The 19,656-nt window shown below is 54.1% G+C and overlaps 1 protein-coding gene across 1 annotated transcript in view; it reads left to right on the forward strand.

The window, feature by feature from the left end:
- Positions 1-15,036, forward strand: part of LOC122382614 (serine/threonine-protein kinase PLK1-like) — an 83,782-nt gene extending 68,746 nt beyond the window's left edge. The window contains exons 5-10 of the mRNA XM_043368172.1: positions 6,321-6,416; positions 10,270-10,744; positions 11,907-12,057; positions 12,552-12,711; positions 13,142-13,400; positions 13,761-15,036. Coding sequence (XP_043224107.1) covers positions 6,321-6,416; positions 10,270-10,744; positions 11,907-12,057; positions 12,552-12,711; positions 13,142-13,400; positions 13,761-13,976 — 1,357 coding nt within the window. The 3' untranslated portion in view covers positions 13,977-15,036. The remainder of the gene's footprint in view (positions 1-6,320; positions 6,417-10,269; positions 10,745-11,906; positions 12,058-12,551; positions 12,712-13,141; positions 13,401-13,760) is intronic.
- The last annotated feature ends 4,620 nt before the right edge of the window (positions 15,037-19,656 follow it).

Raw genomic sequence — 19,656 nt, forward strand, 5'->3', positions numbered from 1 at the left:
AGACGGTAATAGCATCGCTGGCCAGATAAGAGCTTCGGTCGGGTGATAATAGCATCTGGGACAGGATCAGGGTTCAGATCGGAGCTTGGATCGCCGGCTGATCGGCGCTGCTCGCTGTGAGAGTGAATGGTCGCGTTCGGATAGTTGAAGGGTGATAAGTGAGTGCTCGCGCGTGGGTCTGTTGAAGGTATATAGTTGTGTAAGTAGAAGTGGGAGATAGATTGTAAGATGTTGAAGTTATAGTTAGAATGCTAGACTGATGGAAACAAGCCGTCGTCCCTGTCATTGCCTCTATAAGTGTCAGCGATTTTGTGAAAACAAAAGCAGACGGGAGTGTGTCCGAAACGTCTCGAGGACACTTGGCGCCTCTCCGATTGTTTCCTTTGTCTCCCACATCCCGTTTCACACCCTGTATCCCGTCGTTTGCCTCTCTTCTGGTCCTACACTCGTCCCACGCGCCCCGGCCGGCGTGTGCGCCCTGTAATCTCGCCGGCACGACCATTCGTTTTCGGCTTCCATAGAGCGGCGGCTGCCGAGCTGTCGCCATCCGTCTCCTGGGCCGAGCCGACCCGACCCGAACACCATTCCTGGTCGACTCCGGCGACTGCTGACCGGCTCCAGAGGCACCCGCTCCCGAGGAGGTACGGTTTTTGTTGTGCTCGCACATTCCGTCCTCCCGAACTGGGCGGCGGGGTAAGCTATGGAGGCCTTGAAGGAGGCAGCCGGCAACAGCAGCGAAGGGTTCAGGGAGTTGTATTTGTTGATGCTGCTGGATGCCATGACGGAAGTTTTGAGGAGGTATGAGTGTCACCTTTCCGCTGACTCCCGCTGTCGCAGGTGGCATTGACAGCGGCGGGTCTTCTGACACAGGAGGTGGGGTGTGGACGGGCACTATTTTTGTCATGACTCTGCGGTCACTGACACCCAGAGGGCTCCCAGCGGGCTCCCAGTGCCGATATGGTCCGCTGACTCGGTCACAGGCTTTGCTGACGCAGCGACTGAGCTCCAGCCCGGGATAGACCGTCCCACGCGAGCTGCATAAGCTATCATCGCTGAATTTCGGATGCCAAATGTGGAGCGGTTTTGCATGGGATTTGGACTGAAATCGAAATTAGATCCTAAATTCAACAGTCGTGACGTTGTTTTGCACAAATGAGAACAAAATATGGTGTGAAATTGGGTACTTGCTTACATGACTAAGCGGCCAATGTTCCACATTAGCTCGCAATGATTTTGTGCTAGTTACCCGGGTTTAATTAGTGTTTTGCTCGATTGGTGGGCGGGCGGTGTACCACCTCAGGAGGCCGGTTGCCTGCGTTCCCCGCCGCCCGCGCCGCCCCTGGCTGCCGGGACGCGCCTGTGGGAGCCGGTCGGTGGTTGGGGAACACTCTGAAGAGCCGCCCGGCGCCGAGCCGGCGCTGCAAACATGTTTATCATCGGCCAGACTGCGGCTAATTGGCCGACGGTCAGTGGAAAGAGGAGAGGAAGAGAGGCAGAGCGGGAGGGTACTCTGACGGCTGTCATCAGCATCAGTCTGACGACCGTGACGACCCGTCATCAGCATCAGTGTGACGCCTGTCGTCAGCGGCAATGATACATCTGTCAACAACTGCAGAGACGGTCACTAAGTGCCGACCCACGCGCCCTGTAATTCTCCAACTGCTGGCGTTTGGGGAAGCGACACTCACCGAAGGAGTGTGCCATTATCTTGCAAGTTACCAACACCTGCGGCTGTATCCTTCTAATGATAAATCATACCTGCAATATTGCATGCGCCCAGGTGATCGTAGCTCCGTCGATTATCTTCTATGAAGCTCCCCTCCGATAGTGCAGGGCGTCGTACACGGCGCACCGGGCAGTACATTAGTATGATGCTGATGATACGCGTTTAAAGCCGCCCAAACCGGTTTGCCGTCTGTTGTGCTGCCGGCGCAGTCACGCCAAACCCGTCTCGTGGGACTGGCCTCGGAATGGTGATCAGCTGCGCCGTGTCGCCGGGCTCTCTTTGAGGGAGGCGGAACAGGGAACAGTGCAGGAGGAAGACGGGAGAGCGGGTCGTGCTGGAGGCTTGCGAAGAGACAGCTTTTGTCATCGGCTCTGCGTAATCGAAGATGTTGCAGGAATAGTCAACTTTGCCAAAGTGCAATCCATTACTTTTCTGATGTCTGTTTTTGTTCTCTTTGATCATCAGCATCAGTATTTTTGGTTATATCAGCATTGCAATTACCGGGTATTTTGCATCCAGCCCATCCCACCCACCCCCGCGTGGCCACTCATCCCGGCCGCCCCGCCCCCAGACATCCCCGGCGGCAGCTCGGGCGCGGCCGATGAAGCCGTGAAGTGGCTGGACGCTCCACTGACTGCCTGCCTCGCACCGCGCCCCCGGCGGTTCCCATGGCCGCTGCCGTGGTCTCGCCTCCTCGGCCGCCCGCTGGTGTCATTACCCTGGACTGATCGGCGCCGGTCGTACCCCTTGCCAGTGTCGGGCGACGCTTACGCGCAGATGCGGGGCTATTAGGCCGGCAGCTCTTTGTTAATGGAGCTGCGCCGAGAAGGTCTGTCGGTGGCGGCGGTGGTTGGCGGGGGCGGCGGCGGTCGGTGATGGGGCACATTCTTGTTGTCGCGCCGCGTCCGGCGGCCGCGCTGGTCGGGGCGCTGGTCTGGTGCGCCGCTGTGCTGGTCGACCGGTCCCTGAACCCAGCGGCAGCGGCGCCGGACCGTGACGGCAGCGGGCCGACGACCGGCCAGCTGGGGTCCCACAGCTGCCCACTGCGGGTGTTTAAATGTAGGGATGCATAGGGCGGGTGATGTTTCCTGAACTTTGCGAACCTGAACTGAAACTGAAAACTGAAACTGAACCTGAACTTTCTGTCTTTGCGACAGAAACAAAGTAGATCTTTTTGGGTGCGGATTGATGAGTGGATAAAACGCAGCGCGTTCTGCTGAGAGCTCTCAGCTAGAGCACAATCTCTTCTTTGTTCCGATGAGTGATCACATAAGAACTGAATGTGGGCATGTTGACCACTCCTCGGTGAGGGCAAAGGGCGGCGTCTAAGCCGCGCCGCCTCTCCCACCGATGACGTTAGTCTTGCACAGCGACCTTCCCTTGGTGCCGGCGGCCGCGGCACACGGCTGTTCCTGAAACTCTCCGTATGCATAGCGCGACTGTGGCGGGCCGCTCGACTCGCCGCCCAAGTCGGTCCGGTCTCCAGAGCGTGTTTGATTATCGCCGACCTGCGGTTCCCAGTGACGGTTTTCTGGAATGGATTTCCCGTGGGGCCGGTGTGTGCGACATCGCCGGACGAGAGTAACGGTGACACGCCGGTTCGGCGTCCCGGTGCGGGAAGGCGGGGCTCAATGTTTCCTCATTTCTTGGAGCCGTTTGCAAGAGTTTGGATTAGCCAGTGTTGAGCAGCCGCTGTGGAGTTAAGAGCAGCCAGCATGGCGCCGGAGCTGTTGCTAGCTTGGTTTTCTGCCAGCCAGCTCATTGGCAGATCGTATGAGGTCTACCCACTGAGTGGATAATTCACTCTGACAGATTAATGAGTGTAATTAAATAATGAGCGTGCCGGATCCGAATTTAGAGCGGCTGGCGCCTCCCCTCATGGTCGCGTGTGGGGCTTCGTGCCGTACTGTCAAGTCTCATCTCACCCTATACCCTCTCATCCTAACTCATTCTGTCCCTTCCTTCACCCCATCTCATCCCATGCCACGTTCCCGCTGTAACTGGATCTGTTCGGCCGCCGCGGGTCTCGATCATAAATCCAGCGCTGCTGCCTCCCAGGGCGGGCGGTACCCTCCACCCATGCCTCCGCTCGCTCCCACTTCACAGCCAACTCGCCCTCAACTCGCTCCTGCTTGGCTCCGTGCTCCCTCCGCGCTCCGCTGCTCCCTCCTTCGCAAGCCGAGCTGGTATTTACGCCGAGCGTTTATCAGTTGATCTATTTTCCTTTCCCTTTCTGGCGGTGATCCATCTGCCGAGGCATGGCGGCCTGTCTTCTCCCCTCGGCTCCAGTCGCCGTGGCGAGGTGGGACGCCCTGCCGAGCTGCGCGGCAGGACAGACCTAAGGCAGACCTCTGAGGCTCCCTCTCCGACCCGCCGCCCAGCCTGCACGGGGTGTGTTTGTATGTGTACCGGCGTGTGTTGGGAGGGAGGGAGTCTCAACAGGACGGCGTGGGTCAATACTGGTGATAGCGACTATGATATCTCACGGGGCCCGGCAGCGGCGGCGTTTTTCTGACAATAGGCACCCCGCTGTCGATGAATGCAAACTACCCGCAGATGGCGCGTTTATCGGCGCTGAGTTTTTGTTCGTCGCCGCGCCGGCTGAGTAAACCAAGGCGGCCTGTCAGCGGGGATTTCTGGACGGTTAAACGAGGGGCTGATTGTGCTCCAGGGAAAAGCGTTGTTCCGCCGAGGCCGGCCTTAGCGGCACGGGTCAACGCACTTGCATCGAGAATAGATCGCTTCAAAGACAAAGGCATTGCGAGCTGCAAGGTTAAATCCACCTCAGATCACGGACAGATTGACGTTTTGCATCGGCTGGGCGGAAGTTACGCACAATGTGTGCGTGTGTGTAGCGTTTCTGCAGTGGCTGCCAACCGGGTGCAGTGTTCGTTTTAAACATCTCAGGGCCGCTAGACTGCGCCTAGGCCAACATAATCAGAACTGCGAGCTCCGCCTCTGAGTTGGCTCTGTGAAGGTATTCAGGAAACGGCTCGATTTCAGTGGCTCGGCGGCAGGGCCGGGGGTCTTCTCTCCATGCCAGGGGCTGTCCGTCCAGACTGTCACTACCTCCCCCACCTGTCCATCACAACTGACAGCAGATTGGCCCGTGTTGACCCAACACTCATGGACTAACAACGACCCGGCTCCGGTCTACCGTTTTTCCTGGCTACGATCGGAGCGCCCGCCCGCCCCACGCGCGCCTCTGCGTTCTGCGTGCGTGCCCCGGATCTCAACTCTGGCCGGCGGCGCTCCCAACTCTCGCCCTCGGGCGCCGGAAGTGCTCGGACGCCGCTCTGCTCGGCGCTGTGCCCCCGGGCTATTGATCGTCGCTGCTGCATTGAGCGCGCCCCACGCTCCAGAGCGACCTAACTCGGACGCACAGGACCTGGGTCCAACGCGGAACGCACAGGACTTGAGACCAACCCAGTCACGCTCGCCACTGTGACCTGACAAGACGCGACTGAGCTGGTGGATGTGATTGTGGTTTCCTGTTGCTGGTTGCTGGGGCTGAGCTGCTGAGGGAGAGGTGCAGGAGAGGCTGCTGGGCAGAGTTTATGTCTGTGGGCGGGGCGCACGATTTACCAAGTCAGCTGTCTTCAGAAAGCCGAACTGTCTCCCGTATTTGGACTCCCGCTGTGCCCAGCTTTGCGTCTCGCAGTGGTTATTGGAAACTATGGGACGGCGATTTCAGAACTTTCCAATAACTCTCGCTGGCCTGATTTGTACGGCATGCAATGCGAACAAGCCAGGCGGAAGGTGGTTGACGGTCTGTGTGAAACTAGCTTTAGTTTGTGTGGCACAGACCGTCATAATTACCGCAATCATGTCTAGCGTGGAGGTCGTTGCATTACGGATCGTAACTGGGTGGTGCAGGTACAGCTGGGTAAAGTGCACACTGCAGCACTGTGCACTCGGGCATGGCCAGTGACCCCGCAGTTGAGGTCACCGCTCTGAAACGGTCTGACCGCCCCTTGGCGAGTAACGACCGGCGCGAAGTAAAGGGCGGCTCACACTGTCCCGCTGAGGGCGGAGGGAAGTTTGATGGCAGCGATGTTGCTGTAGCAGTGTGAATTGTTCTTTTGAGGAAGTTGGGCATGCGATAAGTGAGACTGTTGATCCGTCTAAAGGCTGTCGATATGCAGCGATTGTGTGAATGGGTTTGTTTTATATGGAGCGGAGCATTTGTGAACTGCTGCACTTTCAAGGGGCCCAGGCACTTGTCTCCCAGAATAATGTCATGAAAATGTCATGGCCAAACCGACGTCCTTCGTGGCTCGTTCGCGACTCTATCTACACAACTGACTGGAATACGTGTTGGTATCGACCGACTAAAAATGGCAGCACAACACTTCTGCTCCCCGTGTCTGCCTGTCATGTACAGGCTCAAATCGTGCTGCTGCCATTGACGCTTATCAGCTATCAAAGAACAGCGTCAGCGCTAGAGGTGGTCGTTTTAGGACGGTCAAACTTGCTGCCCAGTCCGTCACCCTCCCCGTCCCCACAGACACCCCCATTGACGCCCCTCAACCCTTCCCCCTCCCGGTCTCCCGCCCTGCCGCCTGTCTGACGCACCTATCCGTCTGTGTTTCAGGACCATTTGCGGCACTCCCAACTACATTGCCCCGGAGGTGCTGCAGAAGCTCGGCCACGGCTACGAGGCGGACACGTGGGCCATGGGCTGCATCATGTGAGTCATGACTTCGATAGCGACTCGATTAGTGACTCAGTAATGACTCCATCAATGGCTGGATTGACTCGTGCAGGTAACGGATCGGGCGCCACGCGGGTATGTAAGAATGGAGGCTGCGGTTTTGGCTGGTATACGTTTTAAATGTCGGGCATGATAAAAATGTGCGGGCATCGCGGTGTAGGTATTGTGGTGAGGTTATGACCGCCGATTTTGGATATAGGTCGATAGCTGTGTATGACATCAGCGAATGGCGATATTTCCTGCTGATAGCGCACGACTTCGGTATCGGGTGACGCACATTGATGGGCGCCTACTTTTTGTTTCATTGTTGATAGAAGTCTATCATCATTGCGCTGTGGCTATCACAGCCACCACTTGTTGGAAACGTTCCACGTATGCCAGAAACTAATCCGATGAAATTCGACCTCTCAATCCCCTGCTGTGGGTCACCTGTCAAATGACCTTCGCAGGTGATCCCCTCTGTGCAAAGTACAATTGCAAATCGACGCAGCCATGCGGACGAAATTTCTGCAGCCGTAATCGGGAATGCAGTGATACGCCCAAAAACAGTCATCAACGAAAAGCACCTTTTTTATTCTAAGCGGCTGCTAGAAGAGAAACATGTAATTTTTTCTTTGTTGCTGAACCATACTGACGTCTCTGCAAAATTATGTGAAAGTCCCAAACTGCAATCGATGCCAGTGATGGTATCACATAGCATCGCAGTTCCGCCTGCATCACGTGATGATAACTCGTCAAAGCGCGTTTCGTGGCAGAGTTCGGATAAAGGGCTAGAGGTTTACCCCATCGACATCGAAAGTGATGACAATGGGACCGTCACGACCGTGGCTATTGTCTTGGCATCGCGTCCACATCACGACGCAGCTTCGACGTCCGTGACTCGCAATGACGAAACGGTCGTGAGATCATTTCAAAGATCGTTCCGATCGCTGCAGAATCGCGGCCAGCGATCAGCTCGCGCGAGAGAGTGATCGAGAGTGAATGTGTTCAACTGAGAGTGAGTTGGACAGGTGTGAGATGAGCCGCACCCACCTCAGCTCCAGAACACAGTGTTTAACTCGACACCACCCGATGGCGAAAGGCGGCAGACGCTGCGCCGGCCGGATGTGTGAGACTTCCGGCGGAAGGTCGAGGCTGTGCCGGGCCGGTGACCGTCGGACCTGCCGTACGCGTCAGGCCGTCAGTAATGACTCCGTGAGAACCAACTGCTGGCAGCGGTGGGCCTGTGCCGGCGAGCGGGATTGATGGTGCTGGCTGCCGGGCACAGACGGGTAGGAAAAAACGATGCAAACTTGTCACGAAACTGCGCGAGGTGTTCCATTAAATGTTTGTTGAGGCTGCGTCCGGGGAAAATCGCAATTTGGCCAGTTTGTCTAATGCATTTTTGATATTTTTCCTGATGAATATCATGATGGATAGCTAATGCGAATGACTCTTCATTACTGAACTTGCCGTCGTGTGTAGCCAGTTTTGCTGTTTTTTTCTCTCGCCGGGTCTGTGGCCAGGTGGCAGAGCTGTAATAACCGATGGCCGCGCGGGCTGGCTGCAGCCCCATCCCCGACCCATCCGGTCCGGCTTTGTTTGGTGGTTCGTGATAATGCCGACAGCGAGTCTGCAGCGAGCTGGACGCCGACTCTGCGCGACGGCCGGGCCGCGCAGCCAGCCGCCGGCGGCTCAGACAAAGCCGCCGCCCGCCGCCTTATATTCTCCTCTCCCGGATGGCTTTTCAGTCGATGGATCGTCCGCGCGCTCGGCGGCGAAGGGCTCTCATAAGTTATGCTCGCTATAGTAGCGCGGTTGTTTTATAGCCGTGCGAAGTTGACCCGGTCGGCGCGGGTGGTTTTTGTGAATGCTCCCTAACTAACTGCATTCTTACCGGGTGTCATCAAACCTCAGTTGACTGAGATTATCTCTAGGGCTTTTGTAGAGGTAGATCGCTGAAACACTTGCAAGTATCACGTAATCCTAGCGTCAATAAAATCAACTGGAAGTAGGGATCTCACTCAGCCTCACCCCTTGAGAAGAGTGTCCATCGATCTTTTTTGTCAACTCACGCAAAGCTCTCGGAGGAACCCCCAGCCTCGCGTAATCTGATACGTCAAATCATCGGTGATGACACAGCACTTGGTCGGTGTTTTTTTTACTGCCGCAGACCGATCCGCCGACCCGGCGAGTGGCGTGATTAGAAGGACACCCTGGCGCTCCGTGCGACCCCCAGCGCAGAAATCGGCACGGATTGCGGCGATGGCCCATTTTGACGATTTATCGGAGTCGCTGGCGGTTTTTTGCCGTCGAGTTTGTGCGTTCGATGGTGTTTGCGCCAAGTCGGAGCGTGCTCGCAGTGACGGCGACGCTCGGCGTGTGTTTTTTTTCGTTCTGTCGATGTCCCAATGCTGGGTGCCAGGAAAGGAAATCGCTGAACATGCGACCCGCACAACCCGATTGGGGCAACAATACTGTTTTGAGCCGAATTAGCGGAGTGAAACGGGCAATCTCTCTCGTCCGCTCGCAACAGACCGCAGGCCAACCGCAGCGGGCGTGCGACCGCGAGCCGCGCCGAACACGCCACTATCGCTCCAGCCGTGCCGGGCTGTCGCTTTCCGCTGCCCCGCCACGGTTGTTGCAAAGCAGGAACGCCCTTGTTTTGGGTCAGTCGAACAATAGTCCGTTGTTGCTCAACGAGTTGTGTTTTACAAGCGAGGTTACTTATTGTAACGAGCTTATCTCCGATTATCATAAGTGACGGACTCTCCAGTTGTTCGCTACTTTGTCATCTGAACATTTTTCTTTATGCTCGGCATCGCAGCATATGTTCTTGCTGCTCATTTCATATCTGAACTCCAATAGAAAGATTAGGCGTCGTGGGAGGATTTTAGGAATTACTAATCCCTTTCGTTTTCCCAGACGTCTAACATCACTCTCGTCGTTAAGTTAAGATTTGCTGTAGATAGGAGTGCGGTTGACTGTGGCATGAAAGCAATTAAGCTCAGGAGACTATGTGCTTGAAACGATTAGGAGGATAAAGTCTCTGGTATGTGCCGTTTTGGACAAGGCTTGTACTGCTTCTGTCGACGTGATATCTACCTAAGCCGAACACGGGCTTCGTTCTAACATGACTGAAGAAGCTGAAAAATTCTGTCAACGAATTCTGGGAGGATGTTTAGGGGTGGCTACGGCAATGTAGCTGATTAGTGGACCTGCTTGGTTCGTTAGAAGGGCTTGCAGTCTTCCATAGCGCCCCAGCGCAAAACTAGCACTATCGACGGCAATCAGTCCATTCAAGGGAACATTGTTTGGTGCCTGCGCCAACGGCTTGGTAGCTTAGAGAGGTGGGTAGGGTAGGCTGGCAATGTTTGCTATCGACCTGTTGATGTTGCAGTGTTTGTGTTTATTTGAAGAGGCAGACACCCACCGCGATCGCTCGACCCCCATCAGTGGCTACATAGCGCGTTTTTACAGTGACTCATACCACCAAACTCTTTAAGTCTGGCCAGGTGGTCAGGCGATCAAACTGTATCCTGTCACGGCTCGAGCTGATAGTGGATTTGACGGGCTACACGTGTCTGACTGGCGCCCACGATTGTTCCGCACTGCTGAGGGCTGACTCATTGCGCTCGTAATTGTTTTCCCGAGTTATATTTAATTTGACCTGCTGCGATATGTTTGGTTTGGAGTCAGCGAGTGCTACTCGCTGATAACGTTGCCTATTTGGTGGTCTATGTTCGTGCCGCTCGACCATGGCTGCACGCTACAACATTGCCACACCGTGTTCGAAGCCGGCGATGGATGTTTGCCGTTCATTGCTGACGTGCTGTGTTCTGTTTCCCAGGTATGCCATGCTGGTAGGACAGCCTCCCTTCGAGACGGAGACCCTGAACGAGACGTACAAACGCATCACCAACAACCAGTACACGCTGCCGCCGCAGCTGTCGCCGGCCGCCTCGGACCTGATCGCGCGCCTGCTGCACCCCAGTCCGCGCATGCGGCCCACCACGGCCGAGATGCTGCAGCACCAGTTCTTCCACAGTGGCCAGCTCATGACCACGCTGCCCGTCTCGTGCTGCACGCACGCGCCCAAGCTGGCGCCGCCGGCCGCCGTGCGACCCGCCTCCCAGGTGCTCGAGCACATAGGTGTCGGAGAGGTGGAGCCGCCGCTGCACGCGATGCGCCTGCCCTCTAGCCGCAGCGAGGTGAAGCTCGTGTCTCCCAAGTCGCCGGCGCGCGGCGCTGGTGGCAGCAGCGGCTCCTCTGGCCGCCTGGTGCGGTCACAGAGCGTCAAAGACAATAGCAAGCTGATGGAAAAGGTGAGCTGTCGTCAATGAGGACACCGTTCCATGCTTCTATCCTCAGGATACTGAAATCCTTCTCCTCCACGCCGCACCCCCTCCGGGCTGGACAGGCAACTTTATCTCATGCGGGCTGCTCCCTTGGAGCGGCACCGCTGCTCCTGAGGGAGCGCACCCCGTAGCCGGGTGCAGTGAGTGCCTTGGGGCTGGGTGGCCTGTCCTCTGGACGGGCTCAGCCCCGGCGACTCACTAGGGTGCCTGCCCAGACCAATGTCTCCCCCTAAATCCTATCATCCTTCCGGCTCTGCAATGGTCTTGTCGACCGAAAGGGCCTAACCCAACAAAACAAACAAACAAACAAACAAACATCAATGAGGAGGGCTAGTGGAACATGGTGCGGTATTGGTTATGTTTTGGTGAGGAAAGTTAGATTTCTAAATTCTAATGCAAGTTATGCACGCTCGACGTCGAACATTTTTGTGAGAGAAGTCCGCCTCGACGGTATGAATCATACTATCTGCTGCAAAACTGCTAAACTCGTTGCAAACTGCATGCATGCAACCGGACGACGAGCGTGGTAACGGCGGCATACGATGCTGCTGTAGTGACTCATTTAGGAAACAGCCGTTGTGATCAGATCGTCGATCATTTGACCTTGTAATAGCCTGTTTTCCTCCGAATTAATCATATGTGGGTACGCCCAGAAGTTCAAAGACAACAACGTTTGTCTAGTTGACTAGGTGACTCATTCGTTTGACATGCTTGCATTACATCTGGTGCTAAGGCGACAGTGCACCTAGACTGGGATGCCTGCATTTTTGTTTTATGTATTTTATTTCAACGCGTGATTCGTCGCTTCCGATGCCAGCTCCGTGATTGCAATATGATGATAACACATGTTCTTAAGCAAGGAAAAGGTACCATGAAGTTGTTGCCTCGTGCTTTCCGTTAGCACGTGCCACCCGTGACTTTTTATGAGCAAGTGCACGTCAGAGATTGTGAGTGATAGACGCGATAGACGCCAGTAAAAGTGAATAATAGACACCAGTAAACATCAACAATGCCCAAAAAGGTGAAAGTTGTTCGCTCAAAAAATTAAATCGTGATTCTATTGTAATGTATTCAACCATTTATGTTGCATTGCACGGTTTGTGACATTTCTGTGTTTCCTTCCTCTCAGGTGAAGGAGAAGGAGACGTCGCTCCACGGCTCGATCCGCCAGAAGATCTCCAGTGTGTTCCGACCCTCGTCCGACAAGAAGAAGGCCAAGGAATGGACGTCGGCCACCCTGTACAAAGCGCTTTCCGAGTGCCTCCAGTCAGTCCCGGAGGGTGAGTGAAGCCAGTGTTCCCATTACAGTGATATTCCTCTCTGATCGGTACGATCCCGCACGTTTCTGTGACGGTGGATGCTATCTCTGAAATCGCTCACGACTGAGCGGAGATCTGAGTTGAGTGTGCTCTCTCGGCCGTGGCACAGAGATGGCCTTCGCTGTCTCTATGGAGAGCTCTTTGAGGAGCATTTTCACTTTCAGATGTCACGAAGGAATGCTGGCTTTGTTTTTTTTTTAGAATATTTTAAAGAGCTTTCGATGGAAACTTGACTCTTGAGTGGTGGTTGGAAGTGGGTGAACTTGCACCTTTCTGGGTATTAGCTTGCAGGTAATTCGATGGCCCCTCGCGACATTTGAAGCCCTGCATTTAGCTGTATTTAACACTCTGTCTGGACTTTGTCCTACAGCTTGGCTTAGAAGCCATGCATGCTGCACAATTTCTGCATAGCATATGCGACTGGCCCTGACCCGAATCCCTTGTACCTTCCCCAGACGCTGACATAAATCCCGAGCCAGTGCCACACTCGCCTCTGTTCATCACCAAGTGGATCGACTACAGCAACAAGTACGGCTTCGGCTTCCAGCTCAGCGACCGCAGCGTCGGCGTGCTCTTCAACGACTCCACCAAAGTGCTGTACCTGCAAGACAAGAGGTGAGAATTTGGGACATTTACCGGTGGTTTTGCACCATACATGTATGTCGTGGTTCGTTAAATGGAACGGACATATTGTTAGGCGCATTCCCGTGCTTGGCTGCACTCGGTCGTGTTTATGTCGTATCATTCATACACTTAGGACATTGCAAACGTTATGCTTTTGTGTTTCGTTTCGTCACTTTTTGTTTTGTTTTGCATTGTATGTCTGCAACAGCGTGCTGTCAGTGTGGACAAAGCGAATTCGTAGTCACGAGCTGGTGTGCAACATAGCACGGCGTGGTCTTGTTCCCAGACTGTCCTAATTCAGTTTTGTGCCGAGTTTTCGTCATGCCCTGTTCACCTACCATGTTTCCGCCGTGACCGTTTTTAGCCCTACCTCGCCCCCATCTGTCCACGCTCGACTGATCGCTCGTTCTCTCTCCCTCAGCCGGGTGGATTTCGTCGGCCGCCACGGCCGCTCGTGCTCCTACGAGCCGTCCCAGGTGCCGTCGCTGCTCCAGGAGCGCTTCACACTGCTCCGCTACTTCAGCCAGTACATGGACGAGAACCTGACGGAGGGCGGGGAGACGCGAGGCACGGCCGCCGGCGCCCAGCTGCCGCCGCCGCCGGCACCTGAGGTGCACATGCGCCGCTGGGTGCGCACCCACAAGGCCATCATCATGCAGCTCTCGAACGGCACGCTACAGGTAGGTGATGCGATAGTTCGGAGTTATCTATGTTCAGGCCGTGTGCAATGGCGGTGTGGTAATGGTATCAGGCTTATTTAATATGTAACGTTTATTTGTCTATATCATCGGAATGTAATGCTGCTTGTGATTGCACTGTTTATTTTGGGCTGCGTTTCCGGAGAATGTATCGCGTTGACACGTGATGTGGGAGTCATGCGCCTAGTTTATCGTGCACAGCGTACAGTAGTCTGTACTTGACCTCATCTAAAGTACCGTAATCAATACGTTGCATAAGTGTCTAACGCATCTAAGAGTTATTCATTCTCCTCGGTATCTGTTTACACTTGACCGAGACTGACTTTATTTCGCCTTCCGCAGATAAACTTCTTCAAGGACCACACGAAGGTGATTCTCTCTGCCGCCGGTCCGTCTTCCGAGCTGACGGTGACATACATCAACTCGGAGCGGAGGGCGGCCTCCTACCCCCTGGTCGACCTGAGCGGAATCGGCTGCAGCCGCGCCCTCCGCGACCGTCTAGAGTACGCCACGGTCGTGCTCAGGGAGTTCAGCGACCATGACCTCAAGGAGAAGTAATGAGTGGGGTCGGGTCGGCGGCAGAGGGCGGAATCCTCCGGGATGGACCCTCTTGTCGCCTAGTTGCGGACTCGCACCAGCCACAAGACAGACGTGCGAAGCCCCCGGGGACGGTAGACCAAGTATGTGTCGGCTGTTCCCCGGCGCGGCGGCATTGTGACAGAATAAGGATCTCTGGAGCGGGGGCGCTGGCTGCGCCGTATAGCCCAGCCGGACGTCGCGCCGCGGTAGACATAGCTCAAACGGGCGTCACACAGGGCTCGGGTGCGTCAGAATGGCAGTGTGTAGTCATTGGGGTCGCGCGCGGTGCCCTGTGCGTGTGTGTGTATGTGTGTTGTGGTGCGATCTGAGCTGCCATGGACCCAGGGACCATCGCGGCGCCCCGCCCCGTCAATGGGAGGGTGGGGCGCCGGTGGGACCCCTCAGCCGAGTCCCACTCCGCCCGGAGTGAGAGCTCGCAAAGCTCATACGGTGGTGATCCAGTTGTTTGTTCTTCGTCGTCGGAGTGATATTTAGTTTGAATTTATGCCGGTCTGTGTTACATTCGCGAGCAACGAAGCGAAGCGCGTCGTTTGGTTTTCGCGAGACATTACTGTTCTTTTACCGAAGTTATGGTAGCCTTTTTCTAGCCCAGATCCTTATACTCCTTTTGTAGGTTCGTGTGTGCCAGTGGCCTCTGCCACGGTGCGGAAATCGACCAGTGTTGTGTTTGAAAAACAGTGCACCAACTGCCGCCTGGCTGTCTTTCGGGACGAATCGCCCCCAGTTGGCGTTCCTTTCGCCCCCCAGTAACAGTGTTTCTCACCGGCCATAAAGACACGATGTTGGTCTCTCTCGAGCCGCCGCCGACGAGCTGTACAGTACTGCGCATGCGCGGGCATTAACCAATCAAATCGGCGGCGCGGCTGCTGTCCAACCCAGATCGTCAAACTGCCACAGGCTCGCGGGATAGACCTGCTGCCGAGCTGTCTTTCATAGCCACATGTGCGTCCGTTGTTATCGATTCGCCGCTGAGTGCTTATTCATCACTGTATAATCGGTAAATAAATTGAACCTCAGATTTGGCTTCTGATGGGAAGGGATGCAGGGACGAGAAGGCGGGTGGTGAGGGTGACTGAAGGGGAAATGACATTGACGAACACGGCTGTATAATTTTAAGGCAGGACGCGAGTAAAAAGGGAACTGTGAGTGCTAGCGCTTGGAAACGACGAGTGGCACCACATAGCCGTTCGGCGTTCACAAGGGTGAGCTGGCACGGCACGCAAACGATGCTCATTACCGATCTAGCCCGTACTGCTTAACTGATCGCGGTAGAGGAGCAGTGATGAAACCTTAACGTTTATTTGTTTATTTATTTCATAACAACCACAGGCCGAGGCCCACATTAAGGCTGCAGTCGCAATAAAATTTCCCATCCCACCCCCTCAGGCATTCAACCCGCACTGCCCTCCCCTACACACATACAATCCCCTCCCAGCATACATACACATACACCAGACGCGATCACAGAAAGTAAGTAGCAAAGAGTGCTGGCTGACATCAGTCAGCACTCTTTGTTTCAACGACCGGAACTCAACGTTTCAACGACCGGAAGTCAAGCCAGCCAGGATAAATCGAATCTCGCTGACATTCGTGGCACAATGTCGTTTTGCACTTACAGATGAAACACAGACGCGATACAGATGTCATTATTATCATCAGGGCACAAAAGAGTCATTATCATTATCAGGAGCATTTATTAGGTACGGCTATTCTGATAAGGCGCGCGGTGGAAGACCGATTTACCAAGAATACTATCTCAACAGATAACCTGCTGCAGCCATTCACTGAGCTTTCAATGTATGAAGCTTCGATAGTGGACGGTGGGCGACAAGAGCGCTTGAACTGGGCTGAGTCTCTGAGTGGCCTTGTCCATCACGGATATATCTTCTTAATCTTATCTTTAGGTGGGCCAAACGATCGACTAGACTGACTGAATCACTGAAAGAGGCTAAGACGTTCAACACTAATGCTTACGCATCATAGGCGTCGCCAGAGATTTTCGGTTGGGGGGGGCAAAATCAACTTTTGTGTTAAATCTTGCCTTCCTCCAGTCGTTACTCATTCATTTTACATATCATTCAACGCGCAATGGTGCGAGGAATACGATGGTGACAAGGTTTTCCTTGTAGCTATGACTTGCCATTTTTTTACAGAAAATTTAATTTTTTTAAATTTTTGAACAAAAAACGACCGGTAGAATCACAATGGCTGCGCTTGCCGACGCACTCTGGAGAGCCCCTGTGCAGACGCTCGTCGCTCATGATCATAAAAAGGTTAAACGCTCAGCTTAAACGAATCACCTTGCTGAAACTTTCATTCACGCATGCATGCAGAGGTTCTACGTAAAATGCATAGGGCTTATCCCAGCCGCCGATTGAAGCTAAGTAGGGCTTTCAGCGGAGAGTGAATGTCGGAAGTGTGAATCGGAAGTAATTCATCTTTGCTCCAGTGAGAGGAGGTGTAGTGTGAACAAAAAGTTTCTCGTTTTTCGTGTGTAGGGAAGCGCTGCAAACGCGAAGAAAAGACGTTTAACGGAACCAAAATTTCGCACGGCATAGCAGCAAGGGATCCTTTAGCGATAGGCTTGGGACTTCCAGGCCATTTTAGGCCACTCAGGGTCAGTGTGGGCTCTCAGAAGCCTGCTTAGGATCCTGAAAATCGGCGCTGGTCACCCCAAATAGTTACGTGTACATATGTGGTGCTTTAGGGCTTTCCGAGCCCAAGGTGGGACCCTCAGAAGCCAGTGTGGGCGGCGCCGGCGGCGGGCGCTAAGAGACCAGGCCCAGGGTGAGCAGGGAGCCCTCAAATAGCAGTGTGAACCCTGGAGGTCTGTGTCGAATCCCTAAGGACCCTACATAGGGACATAAGAAACATGTGCTGGGACCCTCAGAGGCACACCCGAGTCGTGACCCCTAAACTGCAGGCTTAGGCTCAGCAAAATCTGTCGCCTCAAAAGCTCGGCTGAGCTATCAGAGGCCTAAGGTTCTCAGAAATATTTAAAAGTATCCTCAAAGATCCGTGTGGCCCTTCAGAGGTCTACGCATGTGTAAGGTCCTCAAACATTCCTGTATGGGCCCTCAGAGAATATGAACACCAGTGGGACTCTCAGAGGCCGGTTTGGGCCCTCTGAAGGCTTCTTAGAGCTCAGTGGAGCTCCTTCGGAGCCTGTGTGAAAAGCAAGCAGTCATGAGCCCTGTGGCACTTGAACGGTACTTGAGTCTGTCGCAGACATGTGACGAGAGTTGAGAAAGGCCCGAAGATTCAGTGTCACGCTTTGAACGCAAATTTTGTATCAGCACTTCAAAGCTTATGAAAATCAGCTATAAAATGTAATAAAAAACCAACGAGGAACATGAAATGAATCACAGTATTGACACTTCCGAGTCTGGAGTCGGTGTTTTGACGATGTTGGCGACTGCGACTCCGACTCTGGCTTGAACGAGTCTGACCTCACAGGCATTCTCAGAAAGATACCCCCATTTTTTCCCGACTCCAAAATCTCATCGGATCTGTATCGATCTCAGGGGGTGCCCGGTCCGAGGTTGGGGGGGCAAGCTGCCCCGCTTGCCCCCCCCCCCCCGTGGCGACGCTAATGTTACGCATACCTATTGTGTTACATGCCATTCCACAACCCTGGCACAAGATTACTTTACTTATAGTTTGGCATACCGTATCGTATAGCCTTAGGTAAGGCAAGCCGTTTGCACGTAAATTTTATTGTACGTGCAAAGTGAGCAGGCACAATAGGTATTTTAGATCACCCACATTGAACATGTGAATGCGATAGTCCTTTGCGTTACAAGCTCCATACTTCCGCGTATCAGAAATCTTCAACCAGATTCCAGCACGGTCTTCGTCGCGGCCTGACTAACCGTCGGGTTCATTCGTCACTTGCGTAAGACAGCTTGAGTGAGCGCATTAGGAGTTCCCGATGATGTTTGACATAAGGACGGTAAGCTTTTGATCCAAGGGATCGGATTGATGAATAGAATCAAGGTTGAATGAAGCAGGCGGAAGAGGAATTCGTCCATATCGTCATTTTGTGAGTGACTGAATCCACGTGATCGATAGCGAACACATCTAATAAATAAGTGATGCTGACCCGGCAAACGTCCACTTGCATATGGAGACGAGAGACCCTCTCTCACCCAAAAAAGTTGGCGATGTGTTGACGAAAGGGCTGTTTACCTGTCTAGGTCACTTAGCACCCGATCCATCCATTAGCCCTTTCAAACATCCCAACCAGAGCCGTCAGTGTTGACTTCCATCTCGGACTATAAACCGACTGATTGCCATCTGTCGAAATCGGCCCGCAAAAACCGGGGGTGGTGAACGCACCACCCGAGCTCGAGACTGTGATCGACATGTCAGCGGCCCACAGAGCCCCACTCGGCTGAGCGAGACGTGCCTGCGCCCCGTCACGGACGGATCAGTGCACGTGCGCACAGTTGGTGACACCAAGAGGTCAGTGACCCAGTGTGGCAGCTGCACACGGTACTGGCAGCTGGGCCCACATGCTGCGGCTAAAAGGGATTACAGAATGACACATGAGGTGATTCGAGGGGCGCGGAACGAGACATTAATCGGCTGGAATGGGACGCGGTGGGGAGTTTAATAGGTCACGGAAGCAATGCACGTGAGGAGACGCATTCGACTGGTGGTTTTGCAGGGCGCGAACCCGGAAGATAGACGCATGGCAATGCGATGCGAAAACACGTATACATACAGGGTGGGGCAGCATAATCGGGAACGCTTTTTAGGCCCTTGTCACGTGGATGCACGATACTTTTATGATAACTTAGGTCAACATAATGAATCGCCCAAGAGTTGTGCGTCGTGTGACATGACTGGGCCCATGAGCATGACACCTCGTGGAAATGAGCAACAAAAAAGGTCGGCAGTGCTCGCAGCCCTCTGCGCGCGCCGCACCCCTCTGGAGATTTCAACGTTCTTAAACATACCCAAGAGCACTGTGTACGCCATCAGAAAACGTCATGCTGCCAAACTCAGACATCTGGAGCTGAATGGTGGCGGTGGCGATGGGCCAGGTCAGCTCAGCTATGCGTTGGCGGGCAGGAAAACCCGGACCGGTCCGGGAAGGAAGAGAAAGTCCGCTCTCATCAGGAGGGTCAAGAAGATCATCTCATTGAACCCCTACAAATCAATGAGAAAGATCGCCCAGCAGGTCAACGTCTCATCAAGGACACTGAGAAGGATTGTGCATGAGGACTTAGGCCTGAAGTCCTACGTACTTCGCGTGAAACAATTCCTAAATGAGGAAATGAAGAGTAAACGCGTGGGTCTCGGAAAGAAGCTTTTGAACTCATTGAAGAAGAATGCAAAGGACAAGATTCGGATCTTCAGTGACGAAAAACTTTTTACCACTGATCAGAAGACCAACAGAAGGAATGACAGATACATAGGGGATGACATCGACAAGGTGCCTGTGGTCATGCGTAGCAAACATCCCACTGGGGTGATGGTTCTAGGAGCGATCTCGAGCATGGGGCACGTGATGCCCCCCTTCTTCTTTGAACCTGGAGAAATGGTTACCTCGGATGTGTACATCCGCGCTCTAGAGACTCACGTCAAGCCGTGGATAGAAAGGGTCACAGAAGGTTCACCATACGTGTTTCAG

The sequence above is a fragment of the Amphibalanus amphitrite genome, unplaced genomic scaffold (genome assembly GCF_019059575.1).
Source record: "Amphibalanus amphitrite isolate SeventyFive unplaced genomic scaffold, NRLGWU_Aamphi_draft 000143F_arrow, whole genome shotgun sequence".
In the NCBI taxonomy this organism is placed as follows: domain Eukaryota; kingdom Metazoa; phylum Arthropoda; class Thecostraca; order Balanomorpha; family Balanidae; genus Amphibalanus; species Amphibalanus amphitrite.